This window comes from Nerophis lumbriciformis, linkage group LG17, assembly GCF_033978685.3.
Source record: "Nerophis lumbriciformis linkage group LG17, RoL_Nlum_v2.1, whole genome shotgun sequence".
NCBI classification, from domain to species: Eukaryota; Metazoa; Chordata; class Actinopteri; order Syngnathiformes; family Syngnathidae; genus Nerophis; species Nerophis lumbriciformis.
In genome coordinates, this window is record NC_084564.2 from 6,627,269 (window position 1) to 6,641,187 (window position 13,919).

The 13,919-nt window shown below is 41.4% G+C and overlaps 1 protein-coding gene across 5 annotated transcripts in view; it reads right to left on the minus strand.

Moving 5' to 3' along the window:
• Positions 1–1,321: 1,321 nt before the first annotated feature.
• Positions 1,322–13,919, minus strand: part of ccdc9 (coiled-coil domain containing 9) — a 50,396-nt gene continuing 37,798 nt past the window's right edge. For 2 of the 5 annotated variants that reach the window (XM_061972321.1, XM_061972323.2), the window contains 3 exons: positions 10,914–11,093; positions 8,584–8,775; positions 8,309–8,515 (listed from right to left, as the gene is read on the minus strand). In XM_061972321.1, coding sequence (XP_061828305.1) covers positions 8,487–8,515; positions 8,584–8,775; positions 10,914–11,093 — 401 coding nt within the window. In that variant the 3' untranslated portion in view covers positions 8,309–8,486. Of the gene's footprint in view, positions 2,935–8,307; positions 8,516–8,583; positions 8,776–10,913; positions 11,094–13,919 lie in introns of those variants that run through there. The other 3 variants (XM_061972322.1, XM_061972320.1, XM_061972324.2) reach the window with 3 other exon arrangements.

Below are 13,919 nucleotides of genomic sequence, written 5' to 3' on the forward strand. Positions count from 1 at the left end.
GGCTTTTACCTGTATATTAAAAAAAAAAGTTTTTTTAAGCCTTTTTTTTTTTTTTTTTTTAAATCATCCACAGTCTGTGGTGCACTCAGGTGGTCAGGGAGAGCGTTCCACAGACCGGGAGCGGCGCAGCAGAAAGCCCGGTCTCTCATTGTTCGTAGCTTTGTCCTCGGAGGTCGGAGGAGGTTAGCCTGTCCGTAGCGGAGGTGTCGTGTGGAGGATTTGGGGGTGAGTAGTTCTTTGAGGTAGAGGGGGGCATTTCCATGGAGGCACTGGTGGGTTAGTAGGGAGACTTTGTAATTGTAATTTGTAAACTTCAGATTATTTTCTTTGTTTCAAAAGAGAACAAGCACATTCTGAAATTGGACAAATCATGTTTGTTTTTTAAAACACTTAAATGTTGAGGTTAACAAGTATTTTATCTTTATTCGTCATTATTTATATTTTCTGAATAAATTCAGTCAACTCATTGGTGTGAATTTTCAATACATCAAGATAAAAAAAATTATATCAAAATCAAATTACAGTATGTTATTTATATAGTTTTTTAATTTTCCTCGACTGATGTACTAACATCGTGTGGTTTATTTTGTACATATGTATCGTCATCTACAAAGAATTGCTATTGCGACATCCAGTGGACACATTTAGAACAGCTGTTTCTTTCAGTGGGGTGTCCCTACTTCTGCGGTCCCCTCCAAGGTTTCTCATTGTATTCCATTGGGTTGAGTTTTTCCTTGCCCTGATGTGGGATCTGAGCCGAGGATGTCGTTGTGGCTTGTGCAGCCCTTTAAAACACTCGTGATTTAGGGCTATATAAATAAACTTTGATTGATTAATGATTAACAACAGAGATCAAATACACAAATAGGTAAGCATAAAATGTACTTATGGATATAAAAAGTATAAATACAACTGGAATAACAATTATGACATAATAAATATGCGAATGTGTGTATGTTTAAAGTACTTTCGATACCAGAAAAGCAAGTGTATCAAAATACAATTAAATAAAAAGATACATGATATACTTAATATATATTTTTCAATTAAAAAAATCAATCTAAATGCTGCTGCGTCCTTTGACCATCTGCATGTGCATAAAAAACAGGTCAGAACTGCGAATCTGTTCTATTCGTTCACTTAAAAGAACAGTTCAAAAGACATCTCTATTACTTTCAATTACACTGAACCACAAATAGTTCTATTTTGGAGGCCAAAAAAGACATGAGATTTAATGCTACTTAGCTCAGATTTAGTATATCCAAAATGAATTAAAAAAAAACATTGAAATGGTGCAAGTCAAGTGAATAACTATTAGAAATAAATCCACAATGTTTTATAATGCATGGCTGATTTGGAGACTTGCTCCCAGTTCATTAAGATTAAATTGAGTGATTAGTACTAAAGATTATGGGACATCATGGATGACTTGTTGTAAAACTGCTCTAAATTGCAGTTGCAAGACATAAAAATGCTGTTAAATTGGCTTTAAAAAAATGCCATCAATGCCGAAGACACAATGAACTCTTATTGTGAAGAGACAGTGGCGTCATCTGTGGTTCATCTATAAGTCTTCTCTGGCAAACTTGATGCAGGATGGCAAAAGGAGGGGCTGAAAGTGCGCAACATCCAGCGATTGGGTCATAGTTTGAGGCAGAATGTCCCGCAGCAGCAGATGCTGAGCCTCGGCGCAGTGCTGAGCCGAGGCAGCTTTTTATCCTCCAACGCACTCAAATGTGCACAGCAACACAACAGCATGCCAGGTGTAATTTAAAAAAAAACCTGTCTTGCCCTGATGAGTCACAGGCTTTTAATGAGTCCTCCACCTTCCTGTCCTACAAGGTCAAAGTCTTCCGCGAGCGGCGTCTTTAAACATGCGTACGCTTATCTGCTCTGCAACCAACATTACCAAAATGTTATTCAGGACCAAAAAACACAAATTTTTCCCCTGACAAAAGGTATTTTATTCACTGCATGATTTGGACTTTAAGTCTCGGGGTGCAAACAAACAAAAAAATCGATTCTAAATCAATTCGTAATCTTCAAGAATCAATTAAAAAAACAATCATATTTTTTTTTTTTTAGGCCATCTCCATGCAACCAGAAGGAGCTTTTCTAACATGTTTTGAAAAAAAGTTTCATTATATAATATGGTACCAAATAACACATTTTGTGAATCATTATGAATGGAGAATCGTTTTAAATCAAGAATAGATTCTAAATCAAATCGTGAATCGCCACATGCCCAAAGATTCACACCCCGAAGAGTCCTTAGAATATGATTACATTTAAATGTCCATTGTTGCGATCCCGCTTTAAGAAAGCTTAGGAAAAATGTCCCAGTTTTTTGCAACACTTGCTGTGTTTTCTTGCTTTGACCGGTGAATGCACAGAATGGAAACTTGAAACGTCCGCACACAGTGTGAATTATTGCCGTGATGTGAGATCTGATATGCATTGCAGCAGCAAGATCAACTAACCTGAGCTCATTGACAAGACAAACATCGCTTATAGTTGATCCTTTTGTGTATTATCTGCTGACGGACACTAAAATCTGATAACAACTGTAAACAAGATCATGTAAATTTGAGTGTCACTCACTGCAGACTGGGCGGGCTTGTGATTGGTTCGTCTGACGGAGCCGGGGGGCGTGGTCACAGGTTGTGTGGTCGGCTGATTCCAGCAGCTCGGCTTTATTTGTAAAGTTGCCAAATCTTCTACCTTGTCTGCGCGGGTGGACAGCAAGTGTGAGACGTGACGCAGCAGGGTGCTCGAGGAGGCGCCCAACTCCTGCAGACAGGACGAGTGACGGCTGAGCATGGCTGCCCCGAGGCTCTGCCCCGCCCTCGTCTTTTGTTGGCGAGTGTATGACATCACTCCGGCGACGTCGTCATCTTCAGGAGCGAGCGAGCAAGCGTCGCTGGCAGCTTCAGCCTGTTAATGACGAGTCAACATTCAACCAGTGGTTTCCGTATATTCATTTACTTGTGACAGGTAAAACTTTGCCATCCTGGCTTGTTGATTTTAATGGACTGCGAATGAAGAAGACAGGACGAAATAGGAACCCTGGAAGAAAAATGTTACTTTATCCAGGGACACTTGCAGATTGTTAAAACGAGTAAGTACATTTTGAGACCCTGGGGTTCAAGTTAAACCAAAACACGAGACAACAAGAATCGGCGGTATTGGGGTCGTCACTAGAGATGTCCGATAATATCGGCTGATAACTACTCAGTGGCCTAGTGGTTAGAGTGTTCGCCCTGAGATCGGTAGGTTGTGAGTTCAAATCCCGGTCGAGTCATACCAAAGACTATAAAAATGGGACCCGTTACCTCCCTGCTTGGCACTCAGCATCAAGGGTCGGAATTGGGGGTTAAATCACCAAAAATGATTCCCGGGCGCGGCACAGCTGCAGCCCACTGCTCCCCTCACCTCCCAGGGGGTGAACAAGGGGATGGGTTAAATGCAGAGGACAAATTTCACCACACCTAGTGTGTGTGTGACAATCATTGGGACTTTAACTAACTTAAATGCGTTAAAATGTAATATCGGAAATTATCGGTATTGTTTTTTTTATTATCGGTATTGTTTTATTTTATTTTTATTTTTTTTAATTAAATCTACATAAAAAACACAAGATACACTTACAATTAGTGCACCAACCCAAAAAAACTCCCTCCCCCATTCACACTCATTCACACAAAAGGGTTGTTTCTTTCTGTTATTAATATTGTGGTTCCTACATTATATATCAATATATATCAATACAGTCTGCAAGGGATACAGTCCGTAAGCACACATGATTGTGCGTGCTGCTGGTCCACTAATAGTACTAACTTTTAACAGTTAATTTTACTCATTTTCATTAATTACTAGTTTCTATAGAACTGTTTTTATATTGTTTTACTTTCTTTTTTATTCAAGAAAATGTTTTTAATTTATTAATTTTTTTAAAAAGTACCTTATCTTCACCATACCTGGTTGTCCAAATTAGGCATAATAATGTGTTAATTCCACGACTGTATATATCAGTTGATATCGGTATCGGTTGATATCGGTATCGGTAATTAAAGAGACAATATCGGAATATCGGATATCGGCAAAAAGCCATTATCGGACATCCCTAGTCGTCACGCTTGGACTTAGACCGGCTGAAAGGCTGTGTTTGGTATAGGGCTGGGCGATATGGCAAAAAAGAAAAATAATCACATTTATTTTTTCCATATCATCCGATCACGATTAATATCACAATAAAATAAAAAAATTTAAGCGGATTCTCCCGTGCAGGATTTTAGCGAGTACCATTGCATCCCTACTGTTTACTAGCACAGTGTCTTGTAGCAGACATTTCCGCCAAGTTTTATATAAATATATGCTAACAGCTGCAACTGTCATTTTGTTCATATCTATGATTGTGTTTAATAGAGGTGCTACAGTACAGGTATAACCCACACCCAATCTGTACCTCGGTTTTAGGGCCACAGTTTTGCTTCTTTTTTCGGTACGTTTTGGGGGGGCGGGTAAAGAGAACAACTTTTTTGTCTCTCAAAACATGCTGTTTAAATTTATATAAATTCCCTCTCTAAGTTATTTTGTTATTGTGTTTGTCATCACAAGCTTCATTCTGCTGAATACCATAAGACAGTGGTTCTTAACCTTGTTGGAGGTACCGAACCCCACCGGTTACATACAGTGGGGCAAAAAAGTATTTAGTCAGCCACCGATTGTGCAAGTTCTCCCACTTAAAATGATGACAGAGGTCTGTAATTTTCATCATAGGTACACTTCAACTGTGAGAGACAGAATGTGAAAAAAAAAATCCAGGAATTCACATTGTAGGAATGTTAAAGAATTTATTTGTAAATTATGGTGGAAAATAAGTATTTGGTCACTTCAAACAAGGAAAATCTTTGGCTCTCACAGACCTGTAACTTCTTCTTTAAGAAGCTCTTCTGTCCTCCACTTGTTACCTGTATTAATGGCACCTGTTTGAACTTGTAATCTGTATAAAAGACACCTGTCCACAGCCTCAAACAGTCAGACTCCAAACTCCACTATGGCCAAGACCAAAGAGCTGTCGAAGGACACCAGGAAAAGAATTGTAGACCTGCACCAGACTGTGAAGAGTGAATCTACAATAGGCAAGCAGCTTGGTGTGAAAAAATCAACTGTGGGAGCAATTATCAGAAAATGGAAGACATACAAGACCACTGATAATCTCCCTCGATCTGGGGCTCCACGCAAGATCTCATCCCGTGGGGTCAAAATGATCATGAGAACGGTGAGCAAAAATCCCAGAACCACACGGGGGGACCTGGTGAATAACCTGCAGAGAGCTGGGACCAAAGTAACAAAGGTTACCATCAGTAACACACTACGCCGACAGGGAATCAAATCCTGCAGTGCCAGACGTGTCCCCCTGCTTAAGCCAGTGTATGTCCAGGCCCGTCTGAAGTTTGCCAGAGAGCACATGGATGATACAGCAGAGGATTGGGAGAATGTCATGTGGTCAGATGAAACCAAAATAGAACTTTTTGGTATAAACTCAACTCGGCATGTTTGGAGGAGGAAGAATACTGAGTTGCATCCCAAGAACACCATACCTACTGTGAAGCATGGGGGTGGAAACATCATGCTTTGGGGCTGTTTTTCTGCTAAGGGGACAGGCCGACTGATTCGTGTTAAGGAAAGAATGAATGGGGCCATGTATCGTGAGATTTTGAGCCAAAACCTCCTTCCATCAGTGAAAGCTTTGAAGATGAAACGTGGCTGGTTCTTCCAGCATGACAATGATCCCAAACACACCGCCCGGGCAACGAAGGAGTGGCTCTGTAAGAAGCATTTGAAAGTCCTGGAGTGGCCTAGCCAGTCTCCAGACCTCAACCCCATAGAAAATCTGTGCAGGGAGTTGAAAGTCTGTGTTGCTCGGCAACAGCCCCAAAACATCACTGCTCTCGAGAAGATCTGCATGGAGGAATGGGCCAAAATACCAGCTACTGTGTGTGCAAACCTGGTAAAGACCTATAGTAATCGTTTGACCTCTGTTATTGCCAACAAAGGTTATATTACAAAGTATTGAGTTGAATTTTTGTTATTGACCAAATACTTATTTTCCACCATAATTTACAAATAAATTCTTTAAAAATCATGCAATGTGAATTCCTGGATTTTTTTTTCACATTCTGTCTCTCACAGTTGAAGTGTACCTATGATGAAAATTACAGACCTCTGTCATCATTTTAAGTGGGAGAACTTGCACAATTGGTGGCTGACTAAATACTTTTTTTGCCCCACTGTATGTGCATTCACCGAACCCTTCTTTAGTGAAAAATTATTATTATTATTATTTTTTTCAAATTCAAGACAAAGTTATATGTTTTTTTACTGGTGCTCAAAATGAACCATGCATGAACATCACCTTTTTCAAAGAACAAAACCAACACAGTGCATGAACTCACAACAAATTACACACCTGAAAACCAGTGTGACTTCTGCTGTTGCCGTATACATATTACGACGATGGGGAGAAGTTTTTATTTACACGATGAGTCGGGTGTGTCTTGACCTCCACGGCGGAGGCTCCACCGAACCCCTGAGGCCGACTCACTGAACCCCTAGGGTTCGATCGAACCCAGGTTAAGAACCACTGCCATAAGACTTCTATTTCATGTTAACATTTACTAAACACTTTCAAATGGTAAATGGCTGGATGGATGGAGAACTGCCACAAGTGGTGGAATAGTGTGTTACAACTGAGTAATACTGCGACCATACGACCCACAGCTGAGAAACCACATTTTTTGGCGGCCAAACAATGGTTAAGAAACACTGTTCTAACAGACATTTCCGCCATGTTTGATCGGGGTAAAAATGCTAACAGCTGATCACCGTGATCAAACGCAAATTAATCACGATCATATAATCGCCCAGCCCTAGTTTGGTGTTTTGTGCGCTGTGTCTTCATGTGGATCTGAGGAGCATCATGAGACCTAATCAGATCAGACTTCAGCACTTTATCTCCTCCATCATTATTCCAGCAGCTCGTTTCCTGTCAAAAACCTAATTGCGCCTCTCCTCTCTCTGGTTTCCCGCACCCTCCCTGCTCGACCCCACCCTGACACCAGCTCACGAGCTGGTGAGGCCATGTGACCCGTGCTTTTTAGCGCTACCACAGCACACTTTGACACATCGGTACCATTTCCATCAATCAATGACTCAATGGTTAGCTTTTAATGTGGAAGTGGAAGCAGCGCTTTTTGCTGTGACAGATTGTCAACTCAGCCATTAGCCAAAGTGATGCCACCACAGCTACGAGCTGAGTGCTAGTTGCGGTCGCTAAATGAGCCGAGCTGAAAAACAGATCATGTGACAATTGACCACCTCGAGCGACTTTACTTTGTCACTTTTGTTTAGAAGAAAACGTGACCAGAACGAGAACGACTGCGTCACCGTGGCGATATGAGACCTCCACCAGGCCACGTCTCTGCACACGTCTTGAAGAATATGGACACACTTTAATTCCGTGTTTTGTTTAACCATAGAGCCGAGGCCCATTGTCGGGCCACCAGTGCCCCCTAGAGGGCTGCCAAAAATGTTTGTTTCTCAGCTGTGGTCCGGGTACTTAGTTGTAATACACTTTCCCACCACTTGTGGCAGTAATGACAACATCAAACAGAATTAGTCGGGAGCTAAAGTCATGGAGAAGTTCCTTAAGCGCAAAAATGATGACTAAAGCGGTGAAGCTCGGTTGGTAGAGCGACCGTGCCAGCAACCTGAGGGTTCCAGGTTCGATCCCCGCTTCCGCCATCCTAGTCACTCCCGTTGTGTCCTTGGGCAAGACACTTTAACCACCTTGGTCCCAGTGCTACACACTGGTTTATATGTAACTAATATAATGGGTTTCACTACGTAAAGCGCTTTGAGTCACTAGAGAAAAGCATAATATAAATATAATTTATTTCACTTTATTGACAGTTTCGTTGATATATATTATTATTATTTATTATCAATTTAATTAGAATTTATTTAATTTAGCACTGCATGATTGTATGTAAATATATTTTTCATCAGTTTTTTTGAGTCTCTTCTTTTTCAGTATAATTATTTATTTTTGTGATCAACCTGCTCCTAAGCCTTGCTATTAATATTTGTGATTAACAAATTCCCTCATATCATTTGACAATATTAAACTGTAAGTAGGTTAGATATAATTATTAAATAAGATTCAAATCAAGAGTAAGATTACTAATTCATTGTTAATATTTGAGTGGGCCCCGGGGTCAAAAAGGTTAAGAAACCCTGCTTTAATGGACTCAATCAATAAGGTTCGACTAGTTATTTTTACCTCACAATGACATTTTGGACAATTGTATGTTTCCAATTTTATGGGAACACTTTGGAAAAGGCCCCTTTCTGTTCCCAGTGCACAAGTCAAGGTCTGTAAAGACATGCTTGGACGAGTTTGGTGCAGAAGAACAGGTCCAACATCAGCGACCGAGGTCCTCTATACTTTTGCCTGCCTCGCATAAACAAAAAACATGGCAGCCATGAAGAGTATCAAAGTGTCATTCATCAGTGGCAAACCTGAGGTTGGCTGTTTGGAGGACATCTCTGATGTGGCTGTGGCATCGGTGACGCCAACGTCATCGTCGGTAGAATCGTCGGTTGCATCGTCGGTCGCATCGTCGGTCGCATCGTCGTCTTCGTCTCCCGCTTCGGTGGTGCTGGGCTGGGTCACCAGGACGGCGGGCGGCGTTGGCGGATTGTCAGCTTTGTCTGCCATCAGACGACAAACTCAGACTGTTGTCACTTTACCGCGACAACTCTTTCCCCAGCCAGGACTGAACAGACTAGTTCACAGGTGTCAAGCTCAAGGTTCGGGGGCCAAATCTGGGCCGCCACCTCATTTTTTACAGGGCTCGCAAAAGCCTGGAAATAATATGCGTCAATAAAGTACTTTATCTTTTCTTACTAAATGTATTTGTTCTTTCCATTTGACAGAAAAACTGTACCGGATGCAATTACATATTTTTATTTGAGTTTATTTCAGACATGGATCACATCTCATGCTCACAATTACACAACTCAACATGTCTGAGATGGAGTAGGAAGAAGCAGAGCTTTGATAATACTACCCCTTCTACGTGTCACAACAATACAAATAAATATGAATGCAAGATATTCCAAATATCAAAAACCCTAAATATCTGCTTGTCAACTTGACTTTTGATTTCAAAGCAAATTATCCATCAATTTGCTGGTAAGAAAATATAATAATCGGATAGACAACTGTGTCATAGTATTATGAGGCGATTACAGTAATAATCACTTGTTTATCGCTGTTGACTGGTTCCCGACATGACCACGATAAGTGAATTTCTGTAAAGTAGGAATCCTTAATTATGAATCTAATATTTTCATAGCTAGAGCATACAAATGTTTACTCTAAAACGGCCTTCTTTCATCTCCGTAATATCGCTAAAATTCGTTCCATTTTGTCCACTAGCGACGCTGAGATCATTATTCATGCGTTCGTTACGTCTCGTCTTGATTACTGTAATGTATTATTTTTGGGTCTCCCTATGTCTAGCATTAAAAGATTACAATTGGTACAAAATGCGGCTGCTAGACTTTTGACAAGAACAAGAAAGTTTGATCATATTACGCCTATACTGGCTCACCTGCACTGGCTTCCTGTGCACTTAAGATGCGACTTTAAGGTTTTACTACTTACGTATAAAATACTACACGGTCTAGCTCCATCCTATCTTGCTGATTGTATTGTACCATATGTCCCGGCAAGAAATCTGCGTTCAAAGAACTCCGGCTTATTAGTGATTCCCAGAACCCAAAAAAAGTCTGCGGGCTATAGAGCGTTTTCTATTGGGGCTCCAGTACTATGGAATGCCCTCCCGGTAACAGTTAGAGATGCTACCTCAGTAGAAACATTTAAGTCCCATCTTAAAACTCAATTGTATACTCTAGCCTTTGAATAGCCCCCTCTTTTTTAGACCAGTTGATCTGCCGTTTCTTTTCTTTTCTCCTCTGCTCCCCCCTATCCCTGTGGAAGGGGAGACACTCTGGTCCGGTGGCCATGGATGGGGTGCTGGCTGTCCGGGGTCGGGACCCGGGGTGGACCGCTCGCCTGTGTATCGGTTGGGAACATCTCTGCGCTGCTGACCCGTCTCCGCTCGGGATGGTTTCCTGCTGACCCCACTGTGGACTGGACTCTTACTGTTATGCTGGATCCACTATGGACTGTACTTTCACAATATTATGTTAGAACCACTCGACATCCATTGCATTCGGTCTCCCTAGAGGGGGGAGGGTTACCCACATATGCGGTCCTCTCCAAGGTTTCTCATAGTCATTCACATCGACGTCCCACTGGGGTGAGTTTTTCCTTGCCCTTATGTGGGCTCTGTACCGAGGATGTCGTTGTGGCTTGTGCAGCCCTTTGAGACACTTGTGATATAGGGCTATATAAATAAACATTGATTGATTGATTGATTGAAATGTTCCGCATTATGAGAGCCTCTAGACATGAATTAACACCCTTTAGTCACTTTTACACTCTTTAATCCAGTCATCAGTGTCGTCACTGATCTGATTGGTTTGGTCTCATCCAGTGGCCAATACCACTAAAATAATGATATTTTAGTTAATTTGGCCATTTTTATGCTTGAAAATGGTTGATTTAGGGCAAAAATATGCTTAAAAAACAAAAAAATCTGTGATGTGGTGAAAGCGCGATATTTGAAGTGTGATGTGGCAATGGACGACTGTACACATTTATATTCATATATATTCATAATGGTCCTCCGGGGGGCAGCCGTAACTGTGATGTGGCCCTCAATAAAAACAAGTTTGACACCCCTGGACTAGTACATCAGGTTAGGACTTGGGGTCTTTACCTTGTAAGTCGGTGGCGGGCGGATCCTGACTGTCTTCGCTGACCTCCAGGGGGACGGAGTCAGACACCTCTGATGGCGCGAGGTCAGACGATGGCGGCTTGTCCTGGGATTCTGCAGGTGTGTACTCTGGTTCGGACACCGTGACTTGGACTTCAGGCTTTTCTGGAGTGGCTTGATACGCTGTGTTGGTAGACAGGAGAGGGGCAGGGCACATTTTTGAAATACATGCTCTAAAACATGTTGATACTAGTGATGCGCCACCTATCAGTATCGTACCATTTTCGTGAAAACAGTATGTGATCGCCATTGCCGATTAGTGCTTTTGATTGTCGATCACAAACGCTGTTCCCCTCTGCCAGACACTTTTGATTTTTGGTCAGCTAGCAGCCAACTGTATTATCCCCATACACATTGTGGAGCCCTTACCCTAAGTTAATAACCTTCACCTTTATTGCGGCAAATAAACTGCATTTCTTAGTATCTAATCCAATCCAATCCACTTTATTTATATAGCACATTTAAACAACAAAATGTTTCCAAAGTGCTGCACAACAATATTAAACACAATTAAAAACAATATAAAATAAATGTGATTAAAAACAATTTCAAAGGGTAAAACCAATTAAAACAGTAAATAGAAAGCAAAAAGCAAAATTTTAAAAACACAGAGGACAACAGAGGACCACACAACTCACGTAGTGTTAAAAGCCAGAGAATAAAAGTGGGTCTTAAGACGAGACTTAAAACACTCCACTGTGGGAGCAGTTCGAACATGGAGGGGCAGAGTGTTCCAGAGCTTAGGGCCGACCACAGAGAAGGCCCTGTCTCCCCTGGTTTTAAGTCTCGTCTTGGACACCACGAGCTGGAGCTGGCTCTCGGACCTCAGAGCGCGCACAGGATTGTAAGTTTGGATGAGGTCCGAGATATACTGAGGTGCCAGTCCATGTAAAGCTTTAAAAACAAACAGCAAGGTTTTAAAATCAATTCTAAAATGAACAGGGAGCCAGTGCAAACTCTCAAGGATTGGGGTTATATGCTGGCGTCTCCTGGCCCCTGTTAAAAGTCGTACTGCCGCATTCTGGACTAACTGCAACCGGGAGAGAGCTTTTTGGCTAATGCCAGCATAAAGTGCATTGCAGTAGTCCAGGCGACTTGAAATAAAAGCATGCACGACTTGTTCAAAAAGGTTAAAAGATAAAAACGGTTTTACCTTTGCTAAAAGACAAAGATGATAAAAACACGATTTTAAAACGCCATTGACTTGTTTGTCAAGTTTAAAATCGCTGTCTATAGTGACGCCAAGGCTGGTGACTTTGGGACGCACATAATTTTGCAATGGTCCCAAGTCAGTGAGGGCCGGACCAAACACTAAAATTTCCGTTTTTCCCTCATTCATTATTAAAAAATTCTGGGCTAACCAAGCCTTGACGTCGCATAGACAGTTGAGAAGGAGTGTCAGGGGGCCGTGGCCTTTTGAAATAGGCATATAAATTTGTACACGTAACGTATCATGATCATGTATCATTATCACTGGAGGACGAGGCTAAACATGTTGAGCACTGAGTGAGCAAGGCCTGCTACTCAGTATGCTAGTTACTAAACTAGCTTGAAATAAGAGCTTAGTAAAGTTTGAGGAATGAGTTACTGCAGAAAGTAAGCATTTACTAACAGGAAATTAACAAGTGGATTAATAAGAGTAAATAGAGAGGATAATATTACGACAACTCTTGTTGGTAAGTCGGCCAGGAGTACGCGACACTAAAGGGGAGCCCATCCATCCATAAATCGGTGATGTCTAGGGTTACAACAATTGAAGTGAAGTGAAGTGAATTATATTTATATAGCACTTTTCTCTAGTGACTCAAAGCACTTTTACATGGTGAAACCCAATATCTAAGTTACATTTAAACCAGTGTGGGTGGCACTGGGAGCAGGTGGGTAAAGTGTCTTGCCAAAGGACACAACTGCAGTAACTAGGATGACTGAAGCGGTGATCGAACCTGGAACCCGCAAGTTGCTGGCACGGTCGCTCTACCAACCGAGCTATACCGCCCCAATTGATCGATAGATCGATTTATATTTCTAAATTTTAAGTACCGTATTTTTCGGAGTATAAGTCGCTCCGGAGTATAAGTCGCACCGGCCGAAAATGCATAATAAAGAAGGGAAAAAGCATATATAAGTCGCACTGGAGTATAAGTCGCATGGCAGGGTGCGGGGGAACTTTATTTAGCAGGTAAATCCACTGTTAAAATGTTGGTTAATGTACTTTTATTGAAAATTGCATGAATGTTGAAAATGTGAGCAGAAAAGTGTTGCTCTTGTTAATTTACCCAAAATTGTTGGTTGCACTTTATTGACATAAGATGTGAATACATTGCCCATTAATTGTTGTTTACTTGTTTGTTTGTAATTTGTATCCATAATTCATTTATACATAATACCCTTACAAGAAATAATAGAAATATACAGTACAGGCCAAAAGTTTGGACACAACCTGGGGACAGCATGGCGAAGTTGATAGATTGGCTGTGCCAGCAATCAGAGGGTTGCTGGTTACTGGTTCAATCCCCACCTTCTACCAGCCTAGTCACGTCCGTTGTGTCCTTGGGCAAGACACTTCACCCCTTGCTCCTGATGGCTGCTGGTTAGCGCCTTGCATGGCAGCTCCCGCCATCAGTGTGTGAATGTGTGTGTGAATGGGTGAATGTAGAAATACTGTCAAAGCGCTTTGAGTACCGTACCTTGAAGGTAGAAAAGCGCTATACAAGTATAACCCATTTATCATTTATTTAACCTTCTCTTCAATGTGTTTTCTTTATTTTCATGACAATTTACATTGTAGATTGTCACTGAAAGCATCAAAACTATGAATGAACATGTGGAGTTATGTACTTAACAAAAAAAGGTCAAATAACTGAATGGCAACACTAAATTGGCCCTAGTGTGTGAATGTGAGTGTGAATGTTGTCTGTCTATCTGTGTTGGCCCTGTGATGAGGTGGCG